Here is a 17,215-nt window from a genome sequence, read left to right on the forward strand (position 1 = left end):
TTAGGCCTGACTTGGAGTACTGCGTACAGTTCTGGTCGCCGTACTACCGGAAGGATGTAGAGATCCTGGAGAGAGTGCAGAGGAGATTTACCAGGATGCTGCCTGGTATGGAAGGGCTGTCTTACGAGGAAAGATTGAACGAACTTGGGCTGTTTTCCCTTGAGAGACGTCGGCTGAGGGGGGATCTAATAGAGGTTTATAAGATTATGAAGGGGATAGATAGAGTAAATGGTGGTAAGCTTTTTCCGCTATTAGAAATGGATAGAACGAGGGGTCACGGGCTTAGGGTGAGGGGGGCTAGGTATAAGACAAATATTAGAGGGCAGTTTTTCACGCAAAGGGTAGTGGGGGTGTGGAATGCACTACCGAGTAAGGTGGTGGAAGCAGGCACGCTAGGGTTGTTTAAGAGTCACTTAGACAGCCACATGAGCGGGCTACATATAGGGGGATATAGCAGGCCTTACTAAACATTGTAGGCTTGGGATTACGTTTTTGCCTCAGGGATGTTACAGTCTTTGCCTGTTTAATAATGAATTTTTTTGTCTCCACAGGCATTTAAGTCCAGCAAGGGGCATGCATGCGGCAGGTTGTAGTGGGCTGCTCTTGGACGTTGCTTCGGGAGTTGCCTGTTGCTTCATGTCGTTAGTGTGCTTAAACTGGACCATCTCGAGGGCAACATGACAGCTCAGAGACTATCTCTGTTGCTGTGCGGACACATGGATTTGGGCCTGTGTCTGTGGGAGTTTGCACGTTCTCCCCGTGGTTGCGTGGGTTTCCTCCGGGCACTCCGGTTTCCTCCCACATCCCAAAGATGTGCTTTTAGGCTGATTGATTGGGTACTAAATTGTCCCTAAATTGGACCTCCCTGATCCTCGCACATTAGGCGTAGACTAAAATCATGAATAGGTCACTGAGACAGTGGGACGGCAGCGCGGGCTCGTTGGGCCGAAGGGCCTGTTTCCCGTGCTGTGTTGTTCTTTGTTCTATATTAGGTGATTTCAACTTTCTGAACATTAATTGGGATAGCCAACATGTTCAGGGCTTAGATGGAATAGAGTTCCTAAAATGTATACAGGAAAACTTCTTAGGCCAATATGTAGAGGATCCAACGTGGGAAGGAGCCATGCTGGACCTAATTCTGAGGAATAGAAACATAGAAACATAGAAGATAGGAGCAGAAGGGGGCATTTAGTCCTTTGAGCCTGCTCCACCATTCATTACAATCATGGCTTATCATTCAACTCAATAGTCTAATCCTGCTTTTTCCCCATAACCTTTGATCCCACTTGCCCCAAATGCTTCATCCAGCTGCCTCTTGACTGCATTCATTGTTTTGGCATCAACTACTCCCTGTGGTCATGAGTTCCACAGGCTCACCACTCTTTGGGTGAAGAAATGTCTCTTCACCTCCGTCCTAAATAGTCTATCCTGAATCCTCAGATCATGACCCCTGGTTCTGCACTCCCCTATTCGCCCACTTCCCTGCATCTATCCTGTCTAGTCCTGTTAGAATTTTAAAAGTCTCTATGAGATTCATCTGAACTCCAGTGAAAACAATCCTAACTTAGTCAATCTCTCCTCATCCTGCCATCCCCGGAATCAGCCTGCTAAACCTTCACTGCACTCCTTCGAGAGCAAGAACATTCTTCCTCAGAAAAGGAGACCAAAACTACACACAATACTCCAGGTGTGGCCTCACCAAGACCCTGTATAATTGCAACAACACATCCCTCCTCCTGATTTCGAAACTTCTCAACATGCCATTTGCCTTCTTTATCGTCTGCTGCACCTGCATGTTTACCTTCAGTGACACCTAGGTCCCACTGAAGACTCCCCTCTCCCAATTTACAGCCGTTCAGGTAGTAATCTGCTTTCTTGTTTTTGCTTCCAAAGTGAATAACCTCATATTTATCCAAAGTATACTGCACCTGCCATTGATTTGCCCACTCATCCAACCTGTCCAGATCATTCTGAAGAATCTCTGCATTCTCGTCACAGTTCATCCTCCCACACAACTTGGTATCATTTACAAACTTTGAGATGTTACATTTTGTTCCCTCATCCAAATCATTAATATATCGTGAATAGCTGGGATCCCAGCACGATCCCTGTGATACCACACGGGTTACTGCCTACCAATTTGAAAAGCACCATTAATTCCTACTCTTTGTTTTCTATCTGCCAACCAGTTTTCTATCCATCTCAATATACTTCTCCCATGCCCATGTGCTTTAATCTTACATGATAATTTCTTGCATGGGACTTTGTCAAACGCTTTCTGAAATTCCAAATATACCACATCTACTGGTTCTCCCTTGTCAACTCTACTGGTTACATCTTCAAAGAATTCCAGCAGATTTGTCAGGCATGATTTCTCCTTCATTAAGCCATGCTGACTCAGTTTGATACTGCCATGCTTTCTAAACATTTTGCCATAAAGTCCTTGATAATGGATTCGAGCATTTTCCCCACTACCAATGTTACGGTTTAATTCCCTGTTTTCTCTCTCCCTTCTTTTTTGAATATTAGAGTGACATTAGCTACTCTCCAACTGCAGGGACTGTCCCAGAGACTAAAGAATCCTGGAAGATGACCGCCAATGCATCCACTATTTCTCGAACCACTTCCTTAAGTACTCTGGGACATAGATTATCAGGTCCTGGGGATTTATTTGCCTTCAATCCCATCAATTTTCCCAGCACCATTTCTCTACTAATAGTGATCTCCCTCAGTTCTTCCCTCTCACTAAATCTTGCATTCTTCAACATATCTGGTGTTTGATTTGTATCCTCTTTTGTGAAGACAGAACCAAAGTAGATATTCAATTGCTCAGCCATTCCTTTGTCCTCTATTACACATTCCCTGGTTTCTGTCTGTAGGGGACCTACATTTGTCTTCACCAACTTCTCCTCTTCACGTATCTATAGAAACTCTTAGTGTCCGTCTTTATGTTCCATGCAAGCTTACTTTCGTACTGGATTTTCCTCTTCTTAATCAATCCCATTGTCCTTCTTTGCTGAATTCTACATTGCTCCCAATCCTCAGACCTATTATTTTTCTTGGCCCATCTGTTTGCTTCTTCCTTAGTTCTGGCACCAGTATTGCAGAAGTGGGGACCTGTTTAGATGGGATGGACTTCATCTGAATCGTGCTGGGACCAGAATCCTGGTGAATTGTATTACTCGGGGTATAGATAGCGCTTTAAACTGAATAGCTGGGGGGAAGGTTCAGTTGTATGGCGAATTAGAAAATCAAAGTTAAAGGAGAGGCTAGAAGTGCAGGTTAATGGAGTTGAGGGCTCAGGAGAGGTTATTAAAGTTTCCAGACTACGTAATAGAACAGAGAGAATAGAAGGTGGCAGGAATCTATCCTCAGGCAGAGCAAAAAAGATGACAAGTATGAGAAGGGAGATGGTCAATGCAGGACTAAAGGCGTTGTACCTAAGTGCACACATTATACAGAACAAGATAAGTGAGCTTGTTAAGAACATAAGAAATAGGAGCAGGAGTAGGCCATCTAGCCCTTCGAGCCTGCCCCGCCATTCAATAAGATCATGGCTGATCTGAAGTGGATCAGTTCCACTTTCCCGCTTTCTCCCCACATCCCTTAATTCCCTTGTCTATCATTGAAATTGGCCAGTACAATGTTGTGGGCATCACTACATGGCTGCAAGGGGATCCAGGCTGGGATCTAAATATCCAAGAATATTTGTCCTATCAGAAGGGCTGGGGGCGGGGTTGTATTGTTAATAAGGAATGAAGTTAAATCGACAGCAAAAAGTGATATAGCATCATAAGGCATAGAATCTCTGTGAGTAGAGTTGAGGAATCACAAGGTAAGAAGACTTTGATGGGACTTATGTACAGGCCCCCTAGCAGTAATCAGGATGTGGAGCAGAAAATAAATCAGGAGATAGAATAGGCACATAACAAAGGCAATATAACAATAATCTTGGGGACTTCAATATGCAGGTGGACTGGGAAAATCAGGTCGGTAGTGGATCCCAAGAAAAGGAATTTGTGGAATGTCTAAAAGATGGGGTTTTTTTGGAGCCACTTGTGACAAAGCCTACTAGGGAACAGGCAATTCTGGATTTGGTGATGTGTAATGAGGCAGACTTGATTAGGGAACTTATGATGAAGGAATCCTTAAGGAGCAGTGACCACAATACGATAGAATTTACCCTGCAGTTTTAGAGGGAAAGGCTGGAATCAGGTGTAATGGAATTACAATTAAATATAGGTAACTACATAGACATTAAGGAAGAGCTGGCCATACCTGATTGGAAAGGGAGCCTAGCAGGGAAGACAGTGCAACAGCAATGGCAAGAGTTTTTAAGAGCAATTCAGGAGGCACAACAGAAATTCACCCCAATGAGGAGGAAACACGCTAAGGGGAGATGAGGCATCTATGGCTGATGAGGGAAGTCAAGGACAGCATAAAGTCAAAAGAAAACGCATAGAAAAGTGGACAGGATTAGTGGGAAGCCAGAGCAGTGAGAAGCCTTTAAAAGCGAGCAGAGGACAATTAGAAAAGCAATAAGGGAGAAGAATATGAGTGTAAGCTAGCTGGTAATATAAAAGAAAATAGGAAGAGTATTTTTCAATATATAACAGGTAAGAGAGAGGCAAAAATAGCCACTGGACCACTGGAAAATGAGGCTGGAGTAGTAATAATAGGGATCAAAGCAATGGCAGAGGAACTGAATAGTTACTTTGTGCCAGTCTTCATGATAGAAGACACCAGTGGGATGCCAGAGCTCCAGGAGAGTCAGGGGGCACAGGAGAGGGTAGTGGCCATAATTAAGAAGGAGGTCCTGTGGAAACTGAAAGGTCTGAAGGTGGATAAATCATCTGGCCTGAATGGACTGCACTCCAAAGAGACTGAATCCCTAAAAGAGATAGTTGAGGAAATTGTGGAGGCATTGGTGTTGATCTTTCAGGAATCACTGGAGGCAGGGAGGATACCAGAGGACTGGAAAGAAGCTAATGTAACACTGCTGTTTAAGAAGGGAGGGAGTCAGCAGATGGGAAATGATAGGCCTATTAGTCTGACTTTCGTCATTGGCAAGATTTTAGATTCCATTATTAAAGATGAGATCGCAGAGTATTCAGAAGTGCATGATAAGTAGGATTGAGTCAGCATGGCTTTGTCAAGGACAGGTCATGTCTGACAAATTTGTTAGAGTTCTTTGAGGAGGTAACAAGGAAGTTAGGTAAAGGAGAACCAGTGGACGTGATTTATTTAGATTGCCAGATGGCCTCTGACAAAGTGCCGCACAGGAGACTGTTAAATAAGTTAAGTGCCCATGGTGTTAAGGGTAAGATCCTGGCATGGATAGAGGATTGGCTGACTAGCAGAAGGCAGAGAATGCGGATGAAGTGGCCTATTTCAGGATGGCAGCCGGTGACTAGTGGTGTACCTCAGGGGTCAGTGCTGGGACCACGACTTCTCACAGTATACATTAACGATTTGGAAGAAGGAACTGAAGGCACTGTTGTAAGTTTGCAGATAATACTAAGATATGTAGAGGGACAGATAGTACTGAGGAAGCGGGGGGGCGGGGTGGGGTCGCAAAAGAACTTGGACAGGTTAGGAGACAGGCAGATGGAATACAATGTGGAAAAGTGTGAGATTGTGCACTTTGGAAGGAGGAATGGAGGTATAGACTATTTTCTAAATGGGAAAATGCTTAGGAAATCAGAACCACTCGGATATAAATGAGATGATCAAAAGTGGGTGGATGAGGGTAATGTGGTTGATGTAGGTTACATGGATTTCAGCAAAGCCTTTGACAAAGTTCCACATGGGAGATTTATTAAGAAGGCAAATGCACATGGGATATCTGACAAGGTAGATTCACAATTGGCTTAGTGGTAGGAAACAGAGGGTGGTGACAGACAGCTGCTTTAGTGACTTGAGGCCACTCCTCTTTTCTTTTTATATATTTGTAGAAACTTTTGCTATTTTCTGAGCTAGTTCACTCTCATTATCTGTCTTAATTCATAGCTTTTTTTGTGGCTTTCTGTTGACTGTTAAAGATTTCCCAGTCCTCTAGTTTCCCACCAATCTTTGCCACTTTGTATGCATTTACTTTCAATTTGATACGCTCCTTTTCCCTCCACCACCACCTGCTGTCTTCTATGAGACATGATGTGGAGATGCTGGCGTAAGATTGGGGTAAACACAGTAAGAAGTCTCACACCACCAGGTTACAGCCCAACAGGTTTATTTGATATTAAACGTCACAAGTTTTCGGAACGCTATTCTTTCATCAAGCAAGTGGAGATCTGATCAGAGCTCTCCACTCACCTGACGAAGGAACAATGTTCCAAAAGCTTGTGGTGTTTAATATCAAATAAACCTGCTGGACTTTAACCGGTTGTTGTGAGACTTCTTTCTATGAGACAGCCAGTTAATTATCCAATCGGCCAAATTTCCTTTTATCCCACACCTCCTTACTTTCTTCATGAGCCTACCATGGGGAACCTTATCAAACACCTCACTAAAATCTATTTACAACTTCAACTGCTCTACCTTCATCTACACACATAGTTACCTCCTCAAAGAATTCAGTCAAATTTGTGAAGCAGGACTTACCCCTCACAAAACCCTGCTGACTATCCCAGATTAAGCTGCATCTTTCCAAATGGTCATAAATCTTATCTCTCAGGACCCTTTCCATTAACTTACCTACCACCGAATTAAGACTAACAGGCCTATAATTACCAGGGTCATTCCTATTTCCTTTCTTGAAGAGAGGAACAACATTCACCACTCTCCAGTCATCTGGCGCAATCCCCATGGACAGTGAGGACCCAAAAATCGAAGCTAAAGGCTCCACAATCTCATTCCTTGATTCCCAAAGTATCCTAGGATGTATCCCATCTGGCCCAGGGGACTTATCGACACTCCGGTTTTTCAAAATTGCTAATACACCTTCCCTCAGAACATCTACCTCCTCTATCCTATCAGCCTGTATCACACTGTCATCTCAAAAACATGGCCCCTCCCCTTTGTGAACACTGAAGAAAAGTATTCATTCAACGCCTCTCCTATCTCTTCTGACTCCATCGCAATTTCCCACTACTATTCTTGACTGGCCCTAACCTCACCCTGGTCATTCTTTTATTTCTCACATAAGAGTAAAAAGCCTTGGGGTTTTCCTTTATCCGACCGACAAAGGAGTTCTCATGCCCCTTCCGAGCCCACCGAAGCCCTTTTTTTAACTCATTCCTAGCTACCTTGTAACCCTCAAGCAACCCAACTGAACTTTGTATTTTCATCCTTACATATGCTTCCTTTTTGCTGTTGGCAAGACATTCAGTCTCCTTGGTGAACCATGGTTCCCTCACTCAGATATTTCTTCCCTGCCTGACAGGGACATACCTATCAAGGACACACAGTATCTTTTCCTTGAATAAGCTCCACTTTTCATTTGTGCCCATACCTGACAATTTCTGTTCCCATCTTATGCTCCCTAATTCTTGCTTAATCACATCGTAACTACCCCTGCCCCAATTATAAACCTTGCCCTGCCGTGTGATCCTATCCCGCTCCATTGCAATAATGAAGGACACCAAATTGTAGTCATTATCTCCAAAGTGCTCTCCCATAAACAAATCTAACTCTTGGCCCAGTTCATTACCCAGTACCAAGTCCAATGTGGTCCCCATCTCTTGTCGGCTTATCCACACATTGTACCAGGAAACCCTCCTGCACACACTGTACAAAAAGTGTCCCATCCGAACTATTCGACCTATAAAGTTTCCAATCCACATTTGGAAAGGTAAAGTCACCCATGATAACTATCCTGTGACGTCCAAACCTATCCATAATCTGCTTTGCCATTTCCTCCTCCACATCTCGATTACTATTTGGGGGCCTATAGAAAACTCCAATCAACTTGTCTCTAGTCCAGATCCACAGCAATATGGTTGCCTTGTAATGTCCGTCAGAGATGAACAAAAAATGTTGGCCTTGCCAGCGATGCTCACATTCTGTGAATGAATTAAAGAGTTGTTATTTTGTGAACAGGAATAATTACAATCAATCAGCACTGGGGCAAACTGATTACATTTTGTGCCAACGCTAATTGCAAAATTGTAAAAATTGCAAGTAGGTAAAGGAAAGAATTGTATGATCTATCCATAATACTAAGAATATTAACACAATCACTGATCCTCATCTCAATTTCCCACTTTGTTTCAGAGTTGGTTTGACGACTTATGGAGGAAGTTTGTGACATATTCTTCTGGAGAGCGTTTATTTGGCTTGCCAATCCAAGATTATGAAGTACTGCAGAAAAATAAGTAAGTTGCATTTCATATAGAACGACCAAGTGTTAATTTATTTCTGCCCTTAACCCATATATAGAGGCCAAAATTCTCCAGTCTTGTATGCCCTGCCATGACTCCAGGGAGAACGGAGAATTTGACGCTCAGACAGATCTCCATTCACACCAGCAGAACCAGAGAATCTCAGATACAGACAAGGTTGGTGGATTCTGGCTAGAATCTCTGCCATGTGCACTTAGAAGAATATGTGGGTAAGGAGCTGGAGAGGAGTAGCAGTGAATGAATAACTCATGAAAAAAGTACTCTTTCAAAAAACCAGCCCAGATATGATGGACTGAATGGCCATCCATCTGAAAGGACAAGGGCAACAGATACATGGGAACACCATCTCCAAGTCACACATCATTCTGAGTTGGAAATATATTGCTGTTCCCTCTTTGTTAGTGGTTCACTGATTTAAAATCCAGGATCTCCATCCCTGTACCTACACCACATGAATTGCATCATTTAAGAGCGCAGCTCACCTGTGCATGATGTCAAATAAAGTTTGAGTGTAATTTACTCCTGCAGCGAACAAACCGTCATCTCTAATCTCCACCTCTGCCATGAATTTCTGCCACCACCAAATACATCTTCCCCCCCCACCCACCCGCACTCCCCTGTCAACATCCTTTTTTTATTCATTCATGGGACCTGGATGGTGCTGGCTGCCCATTTCTAGTTGCCTTTGGAGGGCAGTTGAGAGTCAACCACATTGTTGTAGCTCTGGATAAGGCCAGCAGATTTCCTTCCCATAGGAACATTAGTGAACCAGGTGAGTTTTTCCAACAATTGGCAATGATTTCATGGTCATCAGTAGATTCTTAATTCCAGATTTTTTTTATTGAATTCAAATTCCTTGGCAAAATTCAAACCTGGCTCCCCAGAACACTAGCTGAGTTTCTGGATTAATAGTCTAGCGACAATACCACTAGGTCATCACCTCCCCATTCCTAAGGGGCTATTTCCTCCACAACTCCTTTGTCTCTTTTCTATCACCCTTAACACTTCATCCCTTTCAAACGGTACCTTCCCATGCAATCACAAGAGTTAGAACATTGCCCTTTTATCTCCTCTACCCTCACCATCCAAGGTCCCAAACAATCCTTCCAGGTGAAGCAGTGATTTACTTGCTCTCCTTTCAATTTAGTATACTGTTTTCATTACTCACAATGCAGTATCCTCTACACTGGGGACACCAAATGTATGCTGGGTGACTGCTTTGCAGAACCCTTCAGCTCAGTCTGCAAGCATGACCTTGATCTTTCTGGTGCAACACAAGAAACACAAGAAATAACAGCAGGACTAGGCCACCAGCCCCTTCAAGCCTGCCCTGCCATTCAATATGATCATGGCTGATCTATGCCATGCAACTCCTTTTCTGTGCCATATCCCCATTGCCCTCTATAACTCAATCTCTCAAATATTTTATCCACCTCTGCTTTAAATACTTCTGATAACCAAGCATCCATCACACTTTCGGGTTGAGAATTCCAGAGATTCACCACCCTCTGCGAGAAGAAAATTTTACACGTCTCAGTTTTAAATGACTGGCCAGTTACCTTGTAGCTGTGTCCCCTTGTTCAAGACCATCCCATTCGTGAAAACATTTCGCTGTCTACCCTGTCAAACCCCTCAGGATCTTATATATTTGAACAAGGTCACTCCTCATTCTTCTCATCTACAAGGAATACAGACTCAGTCTATTTAGTCTCTCGTGATAAGACAACACTCTCATCCGGGAATTAGCCTGGTGAATCTCCTTTGGACTGCAGCTCTGACCAATGTTACTGTATCTTGTTTTTAGGTAAAGGGACCAAAATTATACACAACATTCCAGGTGAGGCCCCACCAAAACCCTATACAATTACAAAAAAAGCTTTCCTATTTTTAAACTTCAACCCCTTTGCAGCAAAAGCCAAGATGTTGTTTGTCTTAACTACTTGTTGGACCTGCTTGCTAGCTTTTTGTGATTCATGCACTAGAACACCTAGATCCCTTTGTACTTCAATCACTTTCCCATTTTAATTCACCATTTCACTCCCACACTCACATTTCTGTTCTGTGCCATTGAAGTTCAACACAAGCTTGAGGTACAGCAACCTCTCAAGATCTTGTTAGAAAAGGAAGATTTAAGAATTAAGAATTGAGTAAAATAAAGATTATAAAATAAGATTCAGATAAAATAAAATGAAGTACAGACACAAATATAACCACTTCCTCCCTGCCTGTCAGGTACATATTGATCAAGGATACGCAGTAGCTGCTCCTTGAACAAGCTCCACATTTCAATTGTGCCCATCCCCTGTAGTTTCCTTCTCCAACCTATGTTTCCTAAATCTCGCCTAATCACCATAATTTCCTTTCCCCCAGCTATAACTTTTGCCCTTCAGTATATACCTATCCCTTTCCATCACTAAGGCAAACATAACTGAATTGTGGTCACTATCACCAAAGTGCTCACCTACCTCCAAGTCTAACACCTGGTCTGGTTCATTACCCAGCACCAAATCCAATGTGGCCTCACCTCTTGTTGGCCTATCTACATACTGTGTCAGGAAACCTTCCTGCACACATTGGACAAAAACTGACCCCTCTAAAGTACTCAAACTATATCTTTTCCTGTCAATATTTGTAAAGTTAAAGTCCTCCATAACAACTACCCTGTTGCTTTCGCTCCTATCCAGGATCATCTTTGCAAACCTTTCCTCTACATCTCTGGAACTTTTTGGAGGCCTATAAAAAACTCCCAGCAGGGTGACCTCTCCTTTCCTGTTCCTAATCTCAGCCCATACTACCTGTTCTTCATTTTGTTCTTCATTTTGGTTCATTTTCTTTTCTATCTAATGCGGTCTATTTAATTTTCAAGTTTCTACTTTCAGACAAAGCGAATACTCACTTTGGATCAATGTTTGTTTCGCTTGATAACCATTACCATTCCCTTTGCTGTTTGTGCCATGACATTTTTATTTAATGTCTCCTGTGTTATATAAATGGCTGATAGTAAATGCCCTGGGGTTCAAACGCCAGAAGGGAATCTTGAAACAATTGCCCTCAACTATATTTGTATGATTTGATATAGTATGAAACTCGATTTGTTCTCACTGGAATAATGGAGGATGAGAAGCAACCTCATTAGAAGTCTACAAGAATATGAGGGGCATGGACAGCGTGGATAGTCAGAAGCTTTTCCCCAGGGTGAAAGAGACAATTACTAGAGAGTATAGGTTTAAGGTGTGAGGGGCAAGGTATAAAGGAGATGTAAGAGGCAAGTTTTTTACACAGAGGGTGGTGGGTGCCTAGAACTTGCTGCCGGAGAGGTAGTGGAAGCAGATACGATAGTGACTTTTAAGGGACTTCTGGACAAATACACGAATAGGATGGCAATAGTCCCTGGAAGGGTAGGGGATTTTAGTTCAGATGTGCAGCATGGTCGGTGCAGGCTGGAGGGCCGAAGGGACTGGTTCCTGTGCTGTAATTTTCTTTGATCTTTGTAATTATATTCTTGACTTTTTGTGATGATTTTAATAAAATAAATGTTGATCGAGGAACAAAATAAACAATAATAAAGTAAACTTGAAGTACACTTAACTAAGAAAATGACTATACACAGTATTTTAAACAGTTCCAAATAATCTTAACTTAAGTTCAGATCTCTTTTCCCCAAACTGATCCACAACACATGGATTTGAATCTGTTACCACACAAATCAGTGATGCCTCTTTAAGATTGCTTCAAGGCAAATCAGCAGCTTGCTTTTCAAAAGAGATTTTTTATTACTCTATTTTCTCTCTCCACAGCTGCCAGACCTGCTGACCTTTCTAATTTTTTTTTGGTCTCTGTTCCATTCATCTGCCATCTCCTTATTTTCCATTATTAATTTCCCCAGACTCAATTTCTATGCAAAGTTTGCTCACTTTTCTCTTTAAAATATAGAAACTCCAAACTTCGAACATTCCATCCATCTGTGCATAATTATTATGTTTGATATTATCTTTAACCTCCTTCTGGGAAATGAGCCAGACCAGGTGCTAGACTTGGAAGTTGGTGTGCTTTTTGGTGATAGTGACCACAATTCGGTTACGTTCACCTTAGTGATGGAAAGGGATAGGCATGAACCTCGGGTCAGTAGTTTTAGCTGGGGGAAGGGTAACTATGAGGCCATTAGGAGAGAATTAGGAAGCATTGGTTGGACTAGGAGATTACAGGGACTAGGAACGTCTGAAATGTGGAGTTTGTTCAAGGAGCAGCTACTGTGGGTCTGTGATAGGTATGTCCCTGTCAGGCAAGGAGGAATTGGTAGGGCTAGGGAACCGTGGTGCACGAAAAAAGTTGATTTGTTGGTTAGGAAGAAGAAGGAGGCTTATGTTCGGATGAGGCTTGAGGGCTCGGGTAGTGCAGTAGAAAGCTTTAGATTGGCTAGGAGGGAGTTGAAGAGGGAGTTAAGAAGGGCTAGAAGAGGGCATGAGATGACTTTGGCTGATAGGATTAAGGAGAATCCTAAGGCGTTCTATAGGTATGTCAAGAATAGAAGGTTGGTCAGGGCAAGATTAGGGCCAGTTACAGACAGTAGGGGGAAGTTGTGTGTGGAACCGGAAGAGATTGGAGAGGCATTGAACCATTATTTCTCTTCGGTGTTCACACAGGACGATATGAATGTAGCTGAGGAGGTCACTGGGGTGAAGGGGTGTAAAATAGAAAGTATTGTAGTTGATACAGAGGATGTGTTGGATATTCTAGAAGGGTTGAAAATAGATAAGTCCCCTGGTCCTGACGGGATTTACCCTAGGATTCTATGGGAGGCAAGAGAGGTGATTGCAGAGCCACTGGCTCTGATCTTCAGGTCGTCGTTGGTCTCTGGTATAGTACCGGAAGATTGGAGGACAGCGAATGTTGTCCCATTGTTTAAGAAGGGGAGCAGAGACTTCCCTGGGAATTATAGACCAGTGAGTCTTACTTCTGTAGTGGGCAAGGTTTTAGAAAGAATTATTAGGGATAGGATTTATAGTTATTTGGAGAGTAATGAATTGATTAGAGATAGTCAGCATGGTTTTGTAGCGGGAAGGTCGTGCCTTACTAACCTTATTGAGTTCTTTGAGAAGGTGACCAAAGAGGTGGATAGGGGTAAGGCAGTAGATGTGGTATATATGGATTTTAGTAAGGCGTTTGATAAGGTTCACCATGGTATGCTTCTGCAGAAAATGCAGATGTATGGGATTGGTGGTAATTTAGGTACTTGGATCAGGAATTGGTTAGCAGATAGGAGACAGAGGGTGGTGGTTGATGGTAATTATTCATCATGGAGTTCGGTTACGAGTGGTGTGCCTCAGGGATCTGTTTTGGGGCCACTGCTGTTCGTAATCTTTATTAATGATCTGGATGAGGGTATAGTTGGGTGGATTAGTAAGTTTGCTGATGACACCAAAGTCGGAGGTGTGGTAGATTGTGAGGAAGGGTGTCGAAGTTTGCAGGGTGACTTGGACAGGTTGCAGAGCTGGGCCGCGAGGTGGCGGATGGAGTTTAATGCGGAGAAGTGTGAGGTAATCCATTTCGGTAGGAATAACAGATGTGTTGAGTATAGGGCTAACGGGAGGACTTTGAATAGAGTGGAGGAGCAGAGGGATCTAGGTGTATGTGTACATAGATCCCTGAAAGTTGGGAATCAAGTAGATAAGGTTGTTAAGAAGGCATACGGTGTCTTGGCGTTTATTGGTAGGGGGATTGAATTTAGGAGTCGCAGCGTCATGTTGCAACTGTACACAACTCTGGTGCGGCCGCACTTGGAGTACTGTGTGCAGTTCTGGTCCCCACATTACAGGAAGGATGTGGAGGCTTTGGAGAGGGTGCAGAGGAGGTTTACCAGGATGTTGCCTGGTATGCAGGGGAGGTCCTATGAGGAGAGACTGAGGGATTTGGGGTTGTTTTCACTGGAAAGAAGGCGGCTAAGAGGGGATCTTATAGAAACATATAAGATGATTAGAGGTTTAGATAGGGTGGATGGTGATAGCCTGTTTCCTCGGATGGAGAAATCTAGCACGAGGGGGCATGGCTTTAAATTAAGGGGGGGTAGTTATAGGACGGATGTCAGGGGCAGGTTCTTTACCCAGAGGGTGGTGAGGGACTGGAATGCCCTGCCTGCTGCAGTTGTAAATGCGCCTAGTTTGGGGGCGTTTAAGAGATTGGTGGATAGGTTTATGGACGAAAAGGGAGTGGTTTAGATTAGTGGGTCAATGTTTTTTTTTAAAAAAATAAGACTGGTCGGCGCAACATTGTGGGCCGAAGGGCCTGTTCCGCGCTGTAATGTTCTATGTTCTATGTTCTATGTTCTTTAACATCATAGTTGGCGATATCTCCTGTTGGAATTTTTATTTCTAGAACATAAGAAATAGGAGCAGGAGTAGGCCATCTAGTCCTTCGAGCCTGCCCCGCCATTCAATAAGATCATGGCTGATCTGTCGCTGCTCAGTTCCACTTTCCCGCCCTCTCCCCATAACCCTTAATCCCCTCTCTTATCAAAAACCCATCAACCCGCTTCTTAAAAATATTTAGCGAGGTAGCCTCCACCACTTCAATGGGCAGAGAATTCCAGAGATTCACCACCCTTTGAGTGAAGAAGTTCCTCCTCAACTCTGTTCTAAACCGCCCCTCTTTTATCTTGAGGCTGTGCCCCCTAGTCCTACTGTCTTTTTTGAGCGGGAAGAGTCTCTCCACCTCCATCCTATCCATCCCATTCATCATCTTATACGTCTCAATGAGATCACCCCTCATTCTTCTAAACTCTAACGAGTACAAGCCCAGTTTATTCAGCCTCTCCTCATAGCTCAACCCCCTCAACTCCGGTATCAGCCTAGTAAACCTCCTCTGCACTCCCTCCAAGGCCAAAATATCTTTGCGCAGGTGCAGCGCCCAAAACTGCACACAGTACTCCAGCTGCGGCCTCACCAATGCCCTATACAGCTGCAGCAAGACCTCCCTACTTTTATATTCAATCCCCCTCGCTATGAAGGCCAGCATCCCATTTGCCTTCCTGACCACCTGCTGCACCTGCAAGCTGGGTTTTTGCGACTCATGCACAAGGACCCCGAGGTCCCTCTGCACCGTCGCCTGCTGCAGTTTTTCGCCCCGAGGAATTATGTTTATTCTGACCTTCCAAAATGCATTACCTCACATTTGTCCGGATTAAGCTCCATCTACTATCTGTCCGCCCAAATCTCCAATTGATCTACATCCTGCTGTATCCTCTTTTGGTCCTCATCGCTATCCGCAAATCCACCAACCTTTGTGTCGTGGGCAAACTCGCTAATTGAATCAGTTACATTTTCCTCCAAATCATTTATATATGTTACAAACAATCCTTGACCTAATTTGCTGGTTCATTTTATCTAGCTATCTTGTTGAACAATACAAAGTCCAAAAGACATGCTGGTTAGAAGTGTTGGCCATGCTAAATCCTGCCTCAGTGTACCCAAACAGGTGGAGGAGTGTGGCAACTAGGATTTTCACAGAAACTTCATTGCAGTGTTAATGTAAGCCTACTTGTGACACTAGTAAATAAATTTAAAACTGCCTGTTTCTGATTGGCTCCAGAACTAAGAAGTTGTTCTCTAAACTTTCTATGAACTCTGGATTTAGGCTTGGTTTGCCCAGCCGACTATTCAAATCTACCTAGAAGTCTGCACTAACACTCTGAAAGAGCATTCCAAACAGGCCCTTCCCTCTGTCCTATCCCTGTAACCCTGCACACTTACCATGGCTAATCCACCTAACCTGCACATCTTCAGACATTAAGGGCAATTCAGTATGGCCAATCCATTTAACCTACACATCTTTGGACTGTGGGGGGAAATAAGAACATAAGAACATAAGAACATAAGAAATAGGAGCAGGAGTAGGCCATCTGGCCCTTCGAGCCTGCCCCGCCATTCAATAAGATCATGGCTGATCTGTCGTGGCTCAGTTCCACTTTCCCGCCCTCTCCCCATAACCCTTAATCCCCTCTCTTATCAAAAACCCATCAACCCGCTTCTTAAAAATATTTAGCGAGGCAGCCTCCACCACTTCAACGGGCAGAGAATTCCAGAGATTCACCACCCTTTGAGTGAAGAAGTTCCTCCTCAACTCCGTTCTGAACTGCCCCCCCTTTATCTTGAGGCTGTGCCCCCTAGTCCTACTGTCTTTTTTGAGCGGGAAGAGTCTTTCCACCTCTATCCTATCCATCCCATTCATCATCTTATACGTCTCAATGAGATCTCCCCTCATTCTTCTAAACTCTAACGAGTACAAGCCTAGTTTATTCAGCCTCTCCTCATAGCTCAACCCCCTCAACTCCGGTATCAGCCTAGTAAACCTCCTCTGCACTCCCTCCAAGGCCAAAATATCCTTGCGCAGGTGCGGCGCCCAAAACTGCACACAGTACTCCAGCTGCGGTCTCACCAATGCCCTATACAGCTGCAGCAAGACCTCCCTACTTTTATATTCAATCCCCCTCGCTATGAAGGCCAGCATCCCATTCGCCTTCCTGACCACCTGCTGCACCTGCAGGCTGGGTTTTTGCGACTCATGCACAAGGACCCCGAGGTCCCTCTGCACCGTCGCCTGCTGCAGTTTTTCGCCACGTAAGTAATAGTCCTTCCTACCATTCTTCCTACCAAAGTGGACCACCTCACACTTGCCAACATTAAATTCCATTTGCCATTTCCTGGCCCATTCGCCCAGCCTATCTAGATCCTAAATACACGCAGTGAACGTGCAAACTCCACACACACAGTCATCCGAACCTGGAATTGAACCTGCATCCCTGAAAGTGTGAGGTAGCAATCCTTGCCACTGTGCCACAATGCCATCCTTAAAAGCAGTTCAGACAAGTATTCTTATTTTCC

The 17,215-nt window shown here is 43.8% G+C and overlaps 1 protein-coding gene across 1 annotated transcript in view; it reads left to right on the top strand.

Moving 5' to 3' along the window:
- Positions 1–17,215, top strand: part of LOC145345624 (dynein axonemal heavy chain 8-like) — a gene marked incomplete at its 3' end in the record, with an annotated part of 1,250,971 nt that overhangs the window by 740,187 nt on the left and 493,569 nt on the right. The window contains exon 36 of the mRNA XM_080193458.1: positions 8,212–8,312. Within this exon, the coding sequence (XP_080049584.1) occupies positions 8,212–8,312 (101 nt within the window). The remainder of the gene's footprint in view (positions 1–8,211; positions 8,313–17,215) is intronic.

This window comes from Carcharhinus amblyrhynchos, chromosome 7, assembly GCF_965287045.1.
Source record: "Carcharhinus amblyrhynchos chromosome 7, sCarAmb.v2.hapA, whole genome shotgun sequence".
NCBI lineage: Eukaryota > Metazoa > Chordata > Chondrichthyes > Carcharhiniformes > Carcharhinidae > Carcharhinus > Carcharhinus amblyrhynchos.